General features: G+C 40.1%; 1 protein-coding gene across 2 annotated transcripts in view; it reads left to right on the plus strand.

Annotated features, from left to right (window-relative positions):
• Positions 1-204: 204 nt before the first annotated feature.
• PLEKHA3 (pleckstrin homology domain containing A3) overlaps positions 205-17759 on the plus strand; it is an 85264-nt gene continuing 67709 nt past the window's right edge. The window contains exons 1-6 of one of the 2 annotated variants that reach the window (XM_058549340.1): positions 205-693; positions 4498-4614; positions 9046-9201; positions 11595-11731; positions 13544-13708; positions 17199-17242. In XM_058549340.1, coding sequence (XP_058405323.1) covers positions 654-693; positions 4498-4614; positions 9046-9201; positions 11595-11731; positions 13544-13708; positions 17199-17242 — 659 coding nt within the window. In that variant the 5' untranslated portion in view covers positions 205-653. The remainder of the gene's footprint in view (positions 694-4497; positions 4615-9045; positions 9202-11594; positions 11732-13543; positions 13709-17198; positions 17243-17759) is intronic. The other variant, XM_058549339.1, reaches the window with a different exon arrangement.

A 17759-nucleotide genomic window follows, 5' to 3' on the forward strand; every position in this document is an offset into this window, starting at 1 on the left:
GGCTGCGCAAGCTTCGGCCCCGGGGGATGGTCGGTCCGGGCCTCGGCGGCCGGGAGGAGAGTGGGGAGCCCCGGGACCGCCGGCCGAGGGCCTGAGGGAGGATGAGGGGGAGCTGGAGGGGAGCCGCGCCGGCCCGGCCTCCTCGCGCAGCCGCCTGCACCGCCGCGGGGCGGCAGGCCGCGCCTGCTCCTCCAGCCCCGCCGCCGGGGAGGGGTTTCCCGGGACGAGCCGGCCCCTTTCATCCAGGAAGTGAAAGCGACGTCGGGGTCAATGAAAACAAGCGGGGAGCCCGGGGGGAAGGAAGGCAGTCGAGGAGGAGGGAGCGCCGGGGCGCGGGAGGGAGCAGCCGGGCCGCAGAAGCGCGAACGGGAGGCCGTCCGCGGTCGCGATTTCGCCGCCGCCGCCGCGGCTCGCCCTGGGATGTCTGAGCCCGCGCCTCGCGGCCCCCGAGCTCCACGCGGCGGCCGCCATCCCGGTCTTTAAGGGCCGCCACGTCCCGGCGGCGCGCGCGGGCGGAGGGCGGCTTGGTGCCGGCTGGGGGGCGCCCGGGGAGGGTCCCGCGCGGGCCGGGAGGGGCTGCCCAGGCTCCGCGCCTACTCCACCACCGCGGCCCGCGCCGGGCCGGGAGGATGCGCGGCGCCGGGCTCTGAAGCATGGAGGGGGTTCTGTACAAGTGGACCAACTATCTCACAGGTATGAGGGCTCGGGAGCTCCGGGGGGCAGCGGGGAGGGCTTGGGGGTTTAGGCGGCGAGGCTGCGGAGAAGGCGGGTCAGGGGCTCCCTTTCCTTCTGCCTGGCCCGCGGTGACCCTCACAGCCAGTCGGCTCTATTTGGTTCCCGGGCTTAATCTCTCATTCTGTCCCTTGTTAGAGCCCATCTGGCCTCTGCAGAGGACAGTTCGAGACTGCGCGCCTTCCTCAGGGTGGAAGTGCCCCTGACCACTTCTTTGCCCGTGTAATAATACTTCTGTTTCCTCCTGTAGCTTCCGGAACAATTCTCCGTCACTCTGCATGTGTTGTTGCAATCTCTGTCCTTATTCATACTTAGTTCAGCATTTTGTTAATAACTGAGTTGTCGAGGTATAATAAACTTTGAATTTTAAGAAATCTTTTCTATATTTCTTTTAATTCCCTTAGCAACACGGTTTATTTTAAAAGTTCTGTTGTTGAAGTTGTTAGAGCGTAGCAAGCATGATTTTGGAAGCTGTCCCCATATAGTATTCCCTCAGGGGTTGGTTGTCAATGAGGTATCCTTATGTTGTGGAATTCAGGTGAGTGTGTGAGAAATAGTGGAAGAAAGTGCAATACACAGAAGTGGAGCAGGCAAGTCAATTTCACCCATGAAGTGGGTCAATTTCACCCATGAAGTGGGTTAGAAGGAAAAACTCCAGAGAGTTAGGTGTTTCTGTAGGAATGAGACACCAGCATAAAGGGCCCCTTTCGGTGACACCACCAGCCTGGCTTATTAAAAGAGCCTTAAATCTGAGTTGTAGTCCCATCTCTGTCATCAGCCAACTGTAAGGACAAGTCACTTATTCTCTCAAGATCTCAATCTCATAAGGCAAGGGTGATCAACTAGTTTGACCTGAAGGTGACTTCCAACTTCAGAATTTTATGATCTCACCAAATTAGAGGAAAGAGAATGGGTTTAAAATAAGATTAAATAGCAAACAGATTTCTTGGTCCGGTATAATAGGCAAATCTTGACTTGCTGCCCACTTAGTGATTCACTCTGCCAAAAGTGTTGAACCCGTTAGTAATTGTATGGTACGGTCAACTTGTGTCCATCTGACCTTGTGCAAAATCTGCACATAAACGCTTTAAGTCGTAGGCACTGAGCTACAGTCGCCTCTGTTTTTTTGATTAATTGGAACACCAAAGCCAGATTTATAGCAGCAAATACTTTAACATTTATGATACATGGATGTTATTTTGTTCCAACTAAAATGTCAAACAATGTGTTCCTATAAACTATATATTTTAACAGGAAACATTTAAAAAACGAGGCAAATATTTTTTAAGCATTTTCATTTGGGCAGTTGTAAGATCAGTTATACTGTTTAGTTGAGACGTTGTATTAACTTTAAGACAAGTAGTTCCTGTGCTTTGAGACGAAAATGATCATTTCCTTGCAAACTTGCTCATAAACACAGTGTCTTGGGTGGTCATGTGGGCGGAACCTCTTATGCATAGCCCAGAGCAATGGGCAATTACTGAGATGAGTCATAATTTATTCCTGGAGGGAAATGTGGTCTTGGTGGCGGTCTTTCTCATCTCCTGTGGCGCTGAGCACCAGCTGGCTGAGCTTTTAACCACATGTGCTTAAGGTTTTTGTCTTTACAGAGCATTTAAGTTAACTGCTAGTATGCAACCAGAAGCTTGCTGAAATGAAATCTTTTGTTTGGAAGAATTCCATTTTGACAATTTAAATTTGGCTCAGTGGCATGCTGACTATTAATTTTAATTCATCTTAGGTCAGAAGGATGAGCAGCTGTTCATACTGAGTGATCTTTAAGGAACCTTCCAGTTTGATGACAGTGTTCTTTGAGAATCCGTTGTAGAGAATAAGGATTTCAGTAGCAATTGGTAGTTTGAGATAAAAAGAATGTATTTTAAAAAAAGGAATTTGAAAAAGGGAATACCTATGAATCTTTTTCACATATATAGCACATTATATATATATGTGAATCAATTAGAGATTGCTTTATTAAATATTTCTTCAAAGGTGTGTAGAGATAATAGTCTTAATTAGGGTAATAACCATGGTCACCTTTCAAGTTGCTACAAATTCTAAATGAATCATTTTGCTCAATATTTGTTTTAAAGAGATATTGAATTACAATAATGTAGGCTTAAAAATCATAATCAGTCCTATAGGCACACTGGACGTGGGGTGGAGGAGTGTATTTTCACCACACTCTGCTTATAATTTGTTTGCCAAGGTGAATTAGTGTTTGGAAAGATAATGTTTTCATTATTTCTATGTATACCCAATATCATGTACTCTCATAGATAAACTGCACATCTATACTCTCATGGATAACATCCAATATCTCGGTTTTCTGGTGTTTAATCATTCATTCATTCAATCACTGAGAAATACATTGTTTTACCACCTGTTACATGTCAGGCGCCATTCCTGGTGCGGGGGATGCAGTGATGAATGAGATAAAGTTCATACACCAGAAGAACTTACCTTCTAATTTGCTAGGCCTCGTTAGAGAATATAGTGTTTAATAAGAAGAATTTTCCAAGCATCCAAAACTTGTTTTAATTATTTTGAACATCCATCTTTCTGAACTGTATTATGACATTCCTTGCTGTGAAATTAACCTTTTTATGATAACTCAGTGTTGTCATTTCAACAGTGTTACCGGTAAAGCCTTTTGGGGAGGTAAGTTCTGGGTCTGTATCAGTGTGTAAGAATGATTCGCCCATCTGCGACTGTCTTGGTACTCTTTGGCCCTGGAGAAGCTGAATTGATTAATCCCATAGCAGCCCATGTCTAAAGTGACCAGGTTGAATTGTGATTTAATAGTCACAGAAAGAACAGGGACAGTCACACTGCCTCCAGCATGGTCACTGTGTGATTAATCGGTGAACTGTTGTAAATTAGTAGCATGCTCGATAAGATTTTAGGGAACGCGGAGTTTGGCTTGCAAGAGTGGGAGTTGGGCTCCGAGGAAAGCCATCATCCTCATGGCCAGCTTTGCCTTGGAGTCGTGTCTGTGATAGTTGTGCACTCCAGTCACTGAATAAATACTAATTAAATGAATGACTGCTGTTCTAGCATTTCTGCCCGAGCTGTGCACCAACAGGGCAAGGAGAGAGAAGTAGTGAGGAATGCATGCTCTCACCATGGAGTATGCAGCTTATGTGTAAGAGATTGGAATTCATTCAGCACTCACAGTGTGCAAGGGAGTTTGCTTACGCGACATATTTTATAAGAGAGGGGTAGGTCACGTTGCAGAATTAGAGGGCTGGGTGGCACCTGTGAGGTCATCTTGTTCAATCCACTCATTTTGGAGACTGAGAATTTTGAGATTTATTGAAATGAAAAGATTTGTCCCAGGTTATCCAACTAAAGAATGATGGTAGAGCTGGGGCTAGAATCCATGTCTTCTGTTGCTTTTTCCATTACATCATAACCCAACTCTGTTCCCTTTTAGGCAAAGGAGGCAGTTATGTTGCATCCTATATAGTGCTATTATTGAGGATGGGTCTTATGGGTTATTAATGAGAAGGTTATGAGCTAGAATAAAGGTATAACTCCCCATATTTATGCCGATCTAGAGATTTCTCCGGAAATCTCTCCCAACAAAGTGGAGATTGATGCGTGAACATTCTGGGGAAGGCTCGACCATTAAAAATTTCATTGCCAGAATGTTATTTTAGAGCCAAGAAATAACATTGATGGCAAATTTTGAGATCATAGTTTTCTATGTGATGAAAATAATTTCTTTCCTAACTAATCTTTTGTTATTTATGATCTTTGTAGGTTGGCAGCCTCGTTGGTTTGTTTTAGATAATGGAATCTTGTCCTACTATGATTCACAAGATGATGTTTGCAAAGGGAGCAAAGGAAGTATAAAGATGGCAGTTTGTGAAATTAAAGGTAAGTGAATATATGGAATTAGTGGAATTTGAAGTTAGGTAAGTAAAGAGTTGTTCAGCGTACTCCAAAAAGAGGAAAAAAGTATTTCTAACCAAGTAGGTATCTTCTAATACCATTTATTTCCTTAGCAGTCAGGAGTGGCACTTAGCATTGTTAAGCTCAGTTTTGATATTTCTCCTGCTATAAATATACTTTGAATTGAAATTCAAAATACTAGTGCTAGTCTTCCAATTTGGACTTGGAATACAATTTCTTGTGGATGCCGCTTTAGTGTCCATACTGAGTCTACAAGTGTTCTCTTTCGTTCTTGTTGTAGAAAGATATCGTAAAGATTAGAAGCTGAGCTCTAGAGATGACGAGGCCAGCTCTGTAGCGCTATGATAAAGTGTGAAGTCAGAATCATAAACCTTGGGTCTTTGCTGAATCGGAGATAAGCTGTTCTGGGTGACAGAGATGTTTTCCTTTCCTTTTCTTTCTTTTTTTTTTTTCCAATGATCTTGAGAGTTTTGAGGAGTACTGGTCAGGAACGTTGTAGGGAGCTCCTCTAACGGAATTTATCTGATGTTTTTCCCATGATTAGACTGGGGTTATGGGTTTTAGGGAGGAAGATCACAGAGGTCAAGTGCCCTTCTCATCACATCATATCAAGAGTACTTACTGTCAACATGACACATCATTGTTGATGTTAACCTTGACCACCTGGTTGAGGTAGCATTTGTCAGGTTTCTCTATTGTAGAGTTACCTCCCCCTCCCTTTCCATACTGTGCTCTTCCAAAAGGGGAGAAATAAAGCAATAAGTCATGCTGTAGTTTTCATGGACCATTGATTCATTTGTATGTGTGGCTGGAGTGTGTGGGGTGGAGGTAGGTGGGAGAGATCAGTCAAAATGATAATGAAAAGTATTGAATTCTTCAAGAGAATTGAAGGAAAAACTAAAGTACTAGAGGAGTGAATGTTAAACCCCTACCAGGGATCATGGCTATATAAGTTATAGAGACACTTCTGCCTGGTGTGTTGTTACTTGCATGTTCTCTGAAATATATGGGGTGTAATTTTGTTGTTTTATTTTTATAAGTCACACGAGAAGCACAAATTCAAAGCGTGAGTTTTTATTTTTTTAAAAAGTGATGGTTTTATCTCACCTTATTCCCCAGATTTGATTCCAGAAGAGATTTGATGAGAGTCAGAAATCAAACTACATTCAAAGTTCAAAGATTTGCCAACCTTGAAGATATTTAAAAGACTATTAGTGCAGAATTTTAAGGCAATTCCAAAGCATTTTTAAGCCATGGCAGCATTTTTGTTCTTGTTTTTATTTGTTTAAAGTAATCATTTTATTAAAGAATAACATACAGAAAAGGGCAGAAATCTTAAATATTCAGCTTGAAGAATGGTTACAAAGTGAACACACTTGTATAACCACCACCCAGATCAAGAATTAGAATATTATCAACATCCCAGATGCTGGGATAGTATCATGTCTCCTTAGCCACTAATCCTTCTAGAAGGTAACCATTAGTCTGACTTTTATCACTGTAGATAAGTATTGCTTGCTTTTGAACATTTTATAAATGGAATAAATCAGTATTGTTTTGGGTGTTTGGCTTCTTTCACTCAACATTATGTTTTTGAAATTCATAAGTTCTGTGTAACAGTAGTTCAATCATTCTTATTGGTGTGTAGTATTTCCATTGTGTGACTATCCCACAATTTTGCTATCCATTCTAGTATTGATGGATGCTGTCTTTTTTGTTTTCCCATTTTGGGACTATAATAAGTAAAGCTGCTATAAACATTCTTATTTACTTCTTTTTTGAACATATATATTCATTTCTGTTCTGTATATATAGTCATGCATCGTTTAATGATGGAGATGTGTTTGGAGACATGCATTAGGCGATTTTGTCATTGTGTAAACATCATAGAGTATACTGAAGGGGAACAAAATTTGCCACCCCAAAATGTGTCTCTTTAACATGAGGATTATTTTAGGCTGATTATTTTTAAGAAACAAAAGACTCAGAAAGTTTTTCTTTTTACCTTGGCCTTAACTGCCTGAAAGAATTCAGATTAAAAAAACCTGTCTGGGGAAGTGAGCTGTCACAGTAGCATAATATGAACTAGGTGGTAGACGGGGAGGAACCTAAAAAAGCCTGTTTGTTGGGCTCCCCTCTGTGTTCTTCTGTTTCTCTGTGGCCAAATACTTGTTTTCCAAACGTTTGCTCCTTTTTACCTACCTGTGAATTGCCCTCCTTCCCTTTGAAGTCTGACTTTCCCCACCCCCCAACATCTTTTGTCTTTAGCTGAGGATGGTATTTAAGGTGAGGGCTTCGGCCATTTTGGTGAGTTACTTGGTTTTCCTGGGTTTTGCCCATGTATACATGTTATTAAACTTTTGTTTGTTTTTCTCCTTTTAATCTGTCTCATGTCAATTTATTTCTTAGACCAGCCAGAAGAACCTAGAAAGGTAGAGGAAAATTTTTTCCTCCCCTCCAGTACTTACACAAATTTAGATGGTATAGCCTACTACACACCTAGGCTATGTGGCACTAATCTTATGGGATCACCATCACATATGTGGTCTGTTGTTGACCAAAATGTCGTTATGCAAGGAATGATGGTATCTAGAAGTGGAGAGGAATTGCTGAGGCATTGACTATTCGTACATTCAAATTTAACAGATATTAAAGAAAAAATTATTCTTGACACTTGTTAAAACAGTAAGGCAGAATTTATTCAGGTCTATCACAATAGGTATAGGGACTATTGCAATGGGGTTTTGCATAGGGGAGAGAGAAAGGGCTCAACTCTGAATACAAGGAAAAGTGGGAATTTATAGCCAAGGAGTAGAGTGGGGGGATTGATGGATAGAAAATTATTAAGAGGAAACTTGAGGGATAAGGGGGGATTCTGGTTACACCAACCTAACACAATTCTTGGTCAAGGCAGGCCAGGGTGATCAGATATCACCTGGGGGTTGGTGGGAAAATTTGAAGAATTTCGTCAGATATCAAGGCTGATCAGATATTGAGGGTGGGGGATTCTGGCTAAACTGACTTAGCAGGACTCTTGCTAAAACTGGACTCTACAAGGACAGAGACGGAAGCCCAAGGTTGGGCCTAGTCAAGCAGAGGGCTCAGAGGAGCCTGACTGAAGTTTGATCAAGGAGAGAGTCTTTTGCACCCATCATGGATTGTTGCATGATTATGTATTTCACTGTCTACATCCAAGAATGGCCTATATAAGTAGAATAATAAGATAAGAAAGCTTTTGTGCTACTTATTTGCCATAGTACACTGAGCATCTGGTCGGTATTTTTGGTAATTAATCAACTGAATTAGGGCTTCTGCCAGACTTCCTGGGGCACTCACAATTTGGCTCCACTCAGCTTGTCCATTCATGAATATTATTACTTGGTAATATAACACAAGGCTCCGTTTAGGCCTGTCTGCTGATTTCCTCAGTACATATTATGTTTATTTCCTCATCTAGGCCTTTTCTTATGTAGTTTTTCTCTTAACCAAATCCTGCTGTCTTCAAATCCTTCTTCTTGAAGCCTTTTTTATTTCCTGCCTCTTCTTACCTTTCTCTCATTATAATTACACACGAAATCTTTGTACCAAAGAGTTCAACATTTGGGTGTTTTGATTATTTTTGGCATGTCAGTTTGTTTCCTTGGTCAAATTGTCGGCTCTATTAGAGCAAAGACTCCCTTTTCTCTCCTCCTCTGTCTTCCCCTTAGCAGCACTGCTCTGACCTGAGTAAGTTCTTATTGATGAATGACAGTGTAACACAAATTTAGTCTTACAAAAAAGATTTAGATTGGCTCAGAATAATTCTTGATTAGTTATCTTTTGTCAGAGAATCAAGTCGGGGGAGTACAGGAAGGGAGGAGGGTGGAGGGGAGGAGAGGAAGGTCTTCAAAATACACATGCTTTCCAGGTGATTATGATATGCCCATTACTTGAAGATTACTATTCTAGTGGAAGGCGGCCAAAGTTACTATTTATTGTGCTTCTTCTATAGGCCAGACACTGTCCTAGGCTTGGGGGATACCAGACCACACTCTGCTTTCAAAGAAATCAGCGAAGAATGTGTGATAAGTGTGACAGTGCATGTGTATTTAAGGTGGTACAGGTGGCTCCAAGGGAGGGAGTTCTTGGTTCTCACTTCTCAGGAGTTAATTCGTTGGTGTTTTCTCTTTCATATGCCACCACCATCTGGCACCACTGTCAGCCTGGTTATATGTGAGGATGGTGGTTTGGAGGGTGCCACTAGATAGTCCCTTAGGGAGCTGCACGGCCTGCACCATGAATCATAGTTTGTTGTTTTAGGTATCTGAAACATCTAATACTATGTAAGAGTGATGATCTGATGCTCCCCAAATTACCAAATCCATCACTGTATTTCCCCTGTGTTTATCATCATAGTCCATTCAGCCGACAACACGAGAATGGAGTTAATCATTCCAGGAGAGCAGCATTTCTACATGAAGGCAGTGAATGCAGCTGAAAGACAGAGGTGGCTGGTTGCTCTGGGGAGCTCCAAAGCCTGTTTGACTGATACTAGGACTAAAAAAGAAAAAGGTAACTATAAATTTTTCCCTTGTGGTAAGAATATTTTCTTAAACATTAGTGTAAATTGTCCTGTTCTCTTTTTTTTTTTATAATTTTATTTATTTATTTTTTTCCCCCAAAGCCCCAGTAGATAGTTGTATGTCATAGTTGCACATCCTTCTAGTTGCTGTATGTGGCACATGGCCTCAGCATGGCCGGAGAAGTGGTGCGTCGGTGCGCGCCCGGGATCCGAACCCGGGCCGCCAGCAGCAGAGCGTGCGCACTTAACCGCTAAGCCACGGGGCCGGCCCAGTCCTGTTCTCTTTTAGTAATCTGTCCTAAAGAAATAATCAGAAATGTTGAAGAAGATTTACAGACATAGATGTTCATCATAGTAAAAAAATTTGTAAACAATGCAAAGGTTTAAATTTAGGTGAATGGTTCAGTAAACTATAGGCTAATGTAGGCTGATACGTTATGTAGCCAGTGAAATGTTTACAAGGAACTTAATGATGTGAGAAAATGCCCAAGGTTAAATGATAACTGAAAAAAACAGGATTCAAAATTACATATCCATTAATTGGCCAGCTCAGGAGAGATATGTAAGAGTTGGTCAAGTTGTTAACCTTTGTAAAGCTAATTTGTGGGAAGGAGACTCACTTTTCACTGTATACCCTTTGATACCTTTTGACTTTACCATGACATAAATTTGCCTATCCAAAAGGATTAAATAAAAATCAAAAGCAGAGCAAATAATTTATGGTATTAGTTTAACTATAAGCACATGGAATGTGAAAATAGTAACAGTATTTATATTTTGGTAGTGAGATTGCAGTTGTTTCATTTTTCTTTTCTGTATTTTTTTGGTTTTCCAAAATTTTTTGTTGAGCATGTATTACTTTTATAATTAAAAAACAATAGAAGTTACCTAAATTAGTGAAAGCAACTAAATTATGGATATTGAAAAATGAAGGCTGAGGATTGAATTTATAACAATTTTCAAATATATGAAAGAACCTCATGGATAGAGTATGGCTTAAGGTAGGATAAGAAAGAATGGATAGTCACAATAGCCAAAAGGTGGAAGCAACCCAAATGGCCATAGGCAGAGGAATGGATAAACAAAATATAGTATATACATACAGTGGAATATTATTCAGCCTTTAAAAGGAAGGGAATTCTGACACGTGCTACAATATGGGTGAATCTTGAAAGATATTATGCTAAGTGAAATAAGCCTATCACAAAAGGACAAATATTGTATGATTCCACTTATCTGGGATACCTGGAGTAGTCAAATTCATAGAGACAGAAAATAGAATGATGGTTGCTAGGGGCTAGGGAGAGGAGGAAATGGGGAGTTAGTGTTTAATGAGTACAGAGTTTCAGTTGGGGAAGACGAGAAAGTTCTGGAGATGGATGGTGGTGATGGTTGTACTTAAGGTCACTGAACTGTACACTTACAAATGGTTAAAATGGTAAATTTCATTATGTATTAATTTTACTACAATTAAAAAAAAAAGAAGGACTGAACTTAAATTTGGGTAGAAATTAATTTAGGTTAGGTCACATGGGCAGATAGAGCTGGTTTGGTCCACTCTGTCTAGAGTGGCTTTGTGGCTAATACCACAAAGCAGTGCCACTGGCTCAGAGAATATGGAGAAGCATATTTCCCTCCCTTCATCTACTGCTTACACATCTAGTTCAGAAGGTATTAGTGAGTGGCTGAGATTATGGCTGGATATTCAGTCTGTCTGGAGATATTAAAGAAAAGAAAGTAAGCTCTTAATAAAAAATTCTGAAAACAATATAGTGTGAAAATGAAGTTATGAAAGGAATAGAAGAAAATAAATGAATATTTATATATAATAGTTTTAACTACATAAAAATTAAAAACTTCTGTGTGTCAAAATATACAATAAAGAAATCTGAAAGAGAGCTGACAGATCTGGAGAAGTACATGCAGAATATAGGACGGAAGAAAGATTGCTATCTTTACTGCATAAGAACTTTTATAAATTATCAATTTATATATATTATTAAGAGAAACACCAAACATCAGAACTGGAAAAATGGGTAAAGGACAAGAAAGGCAATTCACAAAAGAAGAAACATAAGCACTTTTCAAATGAAAGGTGAGTAATGGAGTAGAACTGTCCTGTATAAAATATCCAGGGCTCATCACCCTGTCTCTGGAAATTAGTCTACCTAAACTTCTTAGACATATGACTCCCAATTTTTTTTCCAATTATCTAAAGAGAAGGTGTTTACTCAGGACCCTTGTATCCTGTTTCTAAAGTCTGACATTTTTTAAGCTATAGGTATTTATGTCTTTTGCCTTACTTTTAAATTATTCCATTTTGTTGTATTGCTCAGAGAATATGAAGATGATCTAACTGAATGTTTATATATGTTCCTTTCAGAAATAAGTGAAACCAGTGAATCTCTGAAAACCAAAATGTCTGAACTTCGCCTCTACTGTGACCTCCTAATGCAGCAAGTTCATACGATCCAAGAATTTGTTCACCATGATGAGAAGCATTCATCTCCCAGTGTAGAGGTATAACAAAGATGATCCTTTTATGTCTGGTTACACTTTGCAATACACTGGTGGGTGAAGTTCTTCCCATGAGATGACAGAGAAGCATTTTCAAAATGAGTTATTTTCAGCTATTCTGGGCTCTCCCTACTGTAGACTATGTATCTGGAAATCAGTAGAATCTTCTAGATTATGTCTGTGCAGCCAGAGTAAAACAGGAAGCAGCACATTTCTCCAGGGAGTCAGGGCCTGTCTTTGCAGCCAGTTGATAATTTGGTGTTTGGGGTGGGGAAGAAGCATTCCAGGCTTTGTTCTCTAGGCTGACTGCATGAATTCCCTGGACAACTGCTATTCTCTTTCTTTTGATAATAAGGTCTCAGCTTCAACTACTGAGAGTTGATAATTTAGCTTTATGAAATAACTTAAAAAAAAATCCTTCTCAGAACAGTAATGTGGGAATCAAAATTCAGATTTGTAGGACCTGGCTATGAAATAGGCTTATTCTTTCTGATAAAGTAGGACTGGTGGGCCCTACTGCTCTCTGAGTGATAGGCCAGCATGGTTTCCGGTCCCCTTTTGCCTAATTTGGGGGAAGTGGGACAAGAAATCTTCCCACCTCTCCTTTGGGGAGGAATCTTGTGTGAGGTATGTCGCCTTTGGTTACAGGTGCGTAAACCCCAAGGGCACTTACTGTTTCATCACAAGCTCTCTGGAGATAGGGGCCCTCACGTCTGCTCTAGCAGCTCAGGGACAGAATCAGGGAGCCAGGCTTATTCCATCTTTCCACTCTGCCATTCTTAGTGTCTTGGGTTTTTCTCCTCATGCCTGAGACTTCAGGGTGACTGCCAAGGTCACACAGAGGCAAGAGGCAGTGGGGTAGCCAGGGTGGAGAGAGACTTTCTCGACTTGCTGTCTTTGGCTCTTATCAGGGAACAAAAATCCTAGAAACTCCCCAGCGGACTTCTCATCATCTTTTTAGTCTGGGTCAAAGGAAACTAGGAAAAATCAATATTTGACAAAAAGTATTCATCCCCCAGGGTCAGGACACTTTACTGCCATAAAAGAAGATTGGGGTTTATTCTACCAAGGAAGAAGTGGGAGAATGGCTGAGGTAGACATGAACTGTACCTGCCGTTAAGTAACTCTCAGGCTGTTCCACTGCTGTGACCACCTTCAGATATCCGATAGTTAGAAAATTACTTTTTAGGTTAGGTTTATCTGAGATCAATTTTTGTACATAGTTTTTCAATATGATATTTGGTTTTAATGCAAACTTATTTTTTCTTGGAATCTAACTTCTTACATTGTTTATCTGAGAGACAGACATTTCTTTTTCTTTTTTTTAATTTTTTTTGTGAGGAAGATCAGCCCTGAGCTAACATCCATGCCAATCCTCCTCTTTTTGCTGAGGAAGACCGGCTCTGAGCTAACATCTATTGCCAATCCTCCTCCTTTTTTTCCCCTTTTCTCCCCAAAGCCCCAGTAGGTAGTTGTATGTCATAGTTGCACATCCTTCTAGTTGCTGTATGTGGGACGCTGCCTCAGCATGGCCGGAGAAGCGGTGCGTTGTCGGTGCATGCCTGGGATCCGATCCCGAGCCGCCAGTAGTGGAGTGCGCACACTTAACCGCTAAGCCACGGGGCCAGCCCCAGAGACAGACATTTCTTATTCATGTGTTGCTTTAATTTTCTAAGGTAGTATATTTTAAATGGATTGACCATAACCTAGTAGGTGTCCGCTGGAGATAATATTTCATTACCCGATTATAAGGTGGTGTATGATTCTGCATAGTCGTGTATAAGTCTGTTCAACCCTCTCTGTGTAATTTTTCAGAATATGAATGAAGCCTCTTCGCTGCTTAGTGCCACATGTAACACATTCATCACAACCCTTGAGGAGTGTGTGAAGATAGCAAATGCCAAGTTTAAACCTGAGATGTTTCAGCTGTCCCATCCGGATCCCTTAGTTTCTCCTGTGTCACCTTCTCCTGTTCAAATGGTTGGAACTTCCTGTTTTTCTTCCAGTGATGTTGCATGTGTTTTTGTTTTTGTTTTTATTTTTAAGGGTGGAAACTGGCAGTGGGAGGGAAATAGTCAACAGGTTGAATCTTTTTGGATTATACTCATATTCTGTCTTGGAATCTCTCAGCTGGTGGGCTCAGCATGTGCCAAGGTCCTGATCCCCTCCACGTGGAGGGGCTGTGTCATTTACCCCAGTGTGCCAGGAAGATATTATAATACTCTGTGGGTGCTGTGACATGAAAAAGGTTGGAGGGCACTGTTGTACTTGATAAAAACATCACAATGGGGTGTTTTACCCACAGTGGGATAAAATTAAGCAAATCTTTAAAGGAGTTGTAAGGGATTTGAAACAACATGTTACAGGGGAAACAGTATTTTCTAGTCAGCATTTGAATTTGGATCCTCTGAGTAGGCAAGTTCCTTAATCTCTCTGGACCTCATTTCTTCATCTATAAAAGAAAGTGTCTCATACATCAGAGGTCATTGCAAAGGATCTGACCTGTTTAATGTTAGGGGCTTAATGTTAGCTTCTTACCTTTTGGTTACTCTGAACAACAAGTACTCTTTGCAACAAGTGTTCCTTGTCCTTTTTGAGCTAGTAAACTTGCTCTAATATGCCTTAGGGAACTCACAGGTGACATACGGTTTGATGAAACTACATTGTTTTCAGGAGCCCTTTTATAGAAGGAAAAATGCCACCTGGCTACTATTTTAGCAATTACCTGAAGACTTATTTGTTGGAAGAAAGAATATGGTACAACTTATTCCTAGCTTCTCTCACCCACCCCAGCAAATTTAGTTTTATGAGATTTAGTGAAGATTATTACCTAACTTTATTTTTTTATTTTTTTTAAACTATTTTATATTTTTGTGAGGAGATCAGCCCTCTGCTAACATCTGCCAATCCTCCTCTCTTTTCGCTGAGGAAGACTGGCCCTGGGCTGACATCCATGCCCATCTTCCTCCACTTTATATGGGACGCCGCCACAGCATGGCTTGCCATGCAGTGCGTCGGTGCGCGCCCGGGATCCGAGCCGACGAACCCTGGGCAACTGCAGCGGAGTGCGCGCACTTAACTGCTTGCGCCACTGGCCGGCCCTACCTAACTTTATTAAGATCGTTGTTTTCTAATCAATGTATGATGAACTAATAGTGTCCTCTGAGAGGTGTACCATGAGAAGGAGTTTTATGGCCAGATTAATTTGGGAAGTGCTAGGTTAACTTAAACAAATTGGGTTTCTCTGTCATAGAACATCCTGGAACCTCTTTTACACTCAAGTTTATGATGACTCTGAGAGGGAGAGGTGATGTGCAGTGTTTCTGAAATTTATTTGACAATTGAACCCTTTTTGTTTATTTTTGAATACATCTCACAGGACTGTGGTGTTCAGTAGAACATGGTTTGACAATGTTGCTTTTGAGAACAATTGTAGGTATACTATGAACTGTTAAATAACATGCATAGTTGAACAAAAAAACCTAATCTTTTAAGATGGATATATAGAGCTATGTTCCTGAGGTTGATATACAAAGGGTACAGTTTTTTTTTTAAGGTGTACTTCATATAGAGTCAAATACAATAAAAACACCTCAAACCTGCCTTGTTTTTGCGTTGAACTTCTGAGGAAAACGCCTTCTGTTACAAATGCTCTATAATCCAGAGAGGTCATATGTGTATTTTATGTATAAGAAACTGTAATAACTGTCTCTTTTAAACCAAAACTTTTCTTGGTAGAAACATTACAGGAAATCCAAAAAGTTAATCCAGGAAACATTGGTTAGAGGCTGCTTATTTTTCCTTGCTAGGCCATTTTACCTCACACATAAAGCAAAAGCAAAAATTGTGGCTTATGGTAATTAGTTCTAGAGACACATAGCATGGAAAGTAAGGCCAGACAGTCTTCATGGGAAAATCTTTTTTTTTTTTTTTTAATAAATAACCTGAGTAAATGAAAAAAAACCTGAAAGATTTGAGAATTCCAAAATTAACTTGATTTTTATAACCACTTTATGTAGTTAATCTCATTGTGTCACTCTTAAAATTAACTTGCATTCAATTGTATTTCAAATCACCATGGAAGTTCAAACAGTTGTCATTTTGATCCACAGACTGAGTGATAATTGTAGTGGGGATGTCGTTGGGTGAGTAATTCTAAAGGAAGTGATGTCTGTTAAAGGGGATGTTAATGTCCACTTGCATCTTTTTTTTTTTTTTTGAGGAAGATCAGCCCTGAGCTAACATGCGTGCTAATCCTCCTCTTTTTGCTGAGGAAGCCCGGCTCTGAGCTAACATCTATTGCCAATCCTCCTCCTTCCCCCCCCCCGCCCCGCAAAGCCCCAGTAGATAGTTGTATGTCATAGTTGCACATCCTTCTAGTTGCTGTATGTGGGACATGGCCTCAGCATGGCCGGAGAAGCAGTGCGTCGGTGCGCGCCCGGGATCCGAACCTGGGCCCCTGGTAGCGGAGCGCATGCACTTAACTGCTAAGCCATGGGGCTGGCTCCCCAGTTGCATCTTAATGTCAATCATATTAGATGACCCTGGACTACAAATTGGATGGGTCATAACTTGTATCATTTTAGCTGGGATTTCTCAGAGCAACTCATGTTGCTCTGTTACATGTGGCTCATGTTACAAATGTAGGAGGCATTTACGTAACACGAATGTTGGACTTGTAAGTCTCTTGAGCCTTTATATGTAAAAACAACCATCCTTAGGCTTTAGTATACACTTTGCTTTTTTGCTACCTTATTAAACATTGAAATAATCTGTTTTACTTGACTACCTCTTTCTATTTTTTTGGTGGAGTAGTTGGATCTAAATTATGTTTAGTATTTGTCATTTATTAATGCTATGCTTAATCAGATTTTATTTATTTATGTTTTAAATATGTCTTTTAGAGACCTATTTGGGGCTTAGGGTTCTTTTGAGTTCTTTAAAGACTTGAATTATTAATGCCATCTTCCATGAAAACCACACTTTAGAACATCTGTGTAGCAGCTACCTGAATAATGAATGGTAAGGAGAAGCTTTGCTACCAGACTCTATTCCTGCCCTTTAAAAAAAAAGAGAGAGACTTTTCTTAGAATATTTTCTGGTTTGCTAGATACTCCTTTTTATTGCAAATAGTGTGATTTTTTTTGGACTAGTTAAGTATACCATTTTTTATATTTTTACACACACACACCCACATATATATATAAAATATAAAATTTGGTTTTTAGTATTGAGGAAAGGATCCAGGATGTTTTTGGTATGTGTTGAGAAAGATTCCAATTAATGGTTATTAAGGACAAAGCTTGACATTGTTCTAATAATGTTACTTGAGTCTATAAAAAATAAATTTTTTGGCCAGCCATCTTTTTCTCTGAATAAATTTATGTAAACTATGATAATGATAATATATTAGAGCTACCTTATTCTGCTTGACATATGGATTATGCTCATTTTGTTTTTAAATTTCTAGATGAAGCGTTCTATCAGCCACCCTGGTTCTTGCAGTTCAGAGAGGTAAAATAACATTTTCTTTTGACTAAGTTCTCTTAAAACTTATTTAGGGAGTTCTCTGGGCCTTTAACATAAAGTGACGTGGAATGTAAACTCTGTATGGGCAGAGTCTGGTTCTGATTTGTTCAGCGTAATCTCTTAGTGCTTAGTACAGGGCTGGCCCCAGTAGGTAGTCAGTAAAGGAAAAAAATGAGTGAATAAGTTAACCAGCAAGGGAATAATAAATTAATCTTGCCAGCTATTGTACCTTTTTTCGATGTTTGAAATTGTATCAAATGATGGCTAATAGAAATCAATTTTTGATGTATCAAGGCTCCAGGTGAGTTTGGTTCATTTAGTACAGCTTTTTATAGCGTCATGTATTTATGCTGAACTGTTGTTTTATTAGGAGCTAAAGATCTTGCTGGAAAGAGAGAAAAACCAATTGATATTTTAAAATATATATTCATATGGACACATTTAAAAAATTTACCTTCTAGATAGAATTTGGCAACATGCCAGGCTATTAAGGTGTTCTTTA

The sequence above is a fragment of the Diceros bicornis genome, chromosome 10, assembly GCF_020826845.1.
Source record: "Diceros bicornis minor isolate mBicDic1 chromosome 10, mDicBic1.mat.cur, whole genome shotgun sequence".
In the NCBI taxonomy this organism is placed as follows: domain Eukaryota; kingdom Metazoa; phylum Chordata; class Mammalia; order Perissodactyla; family Rhinocerotidae; genus Diceros; species Diceros bicornis.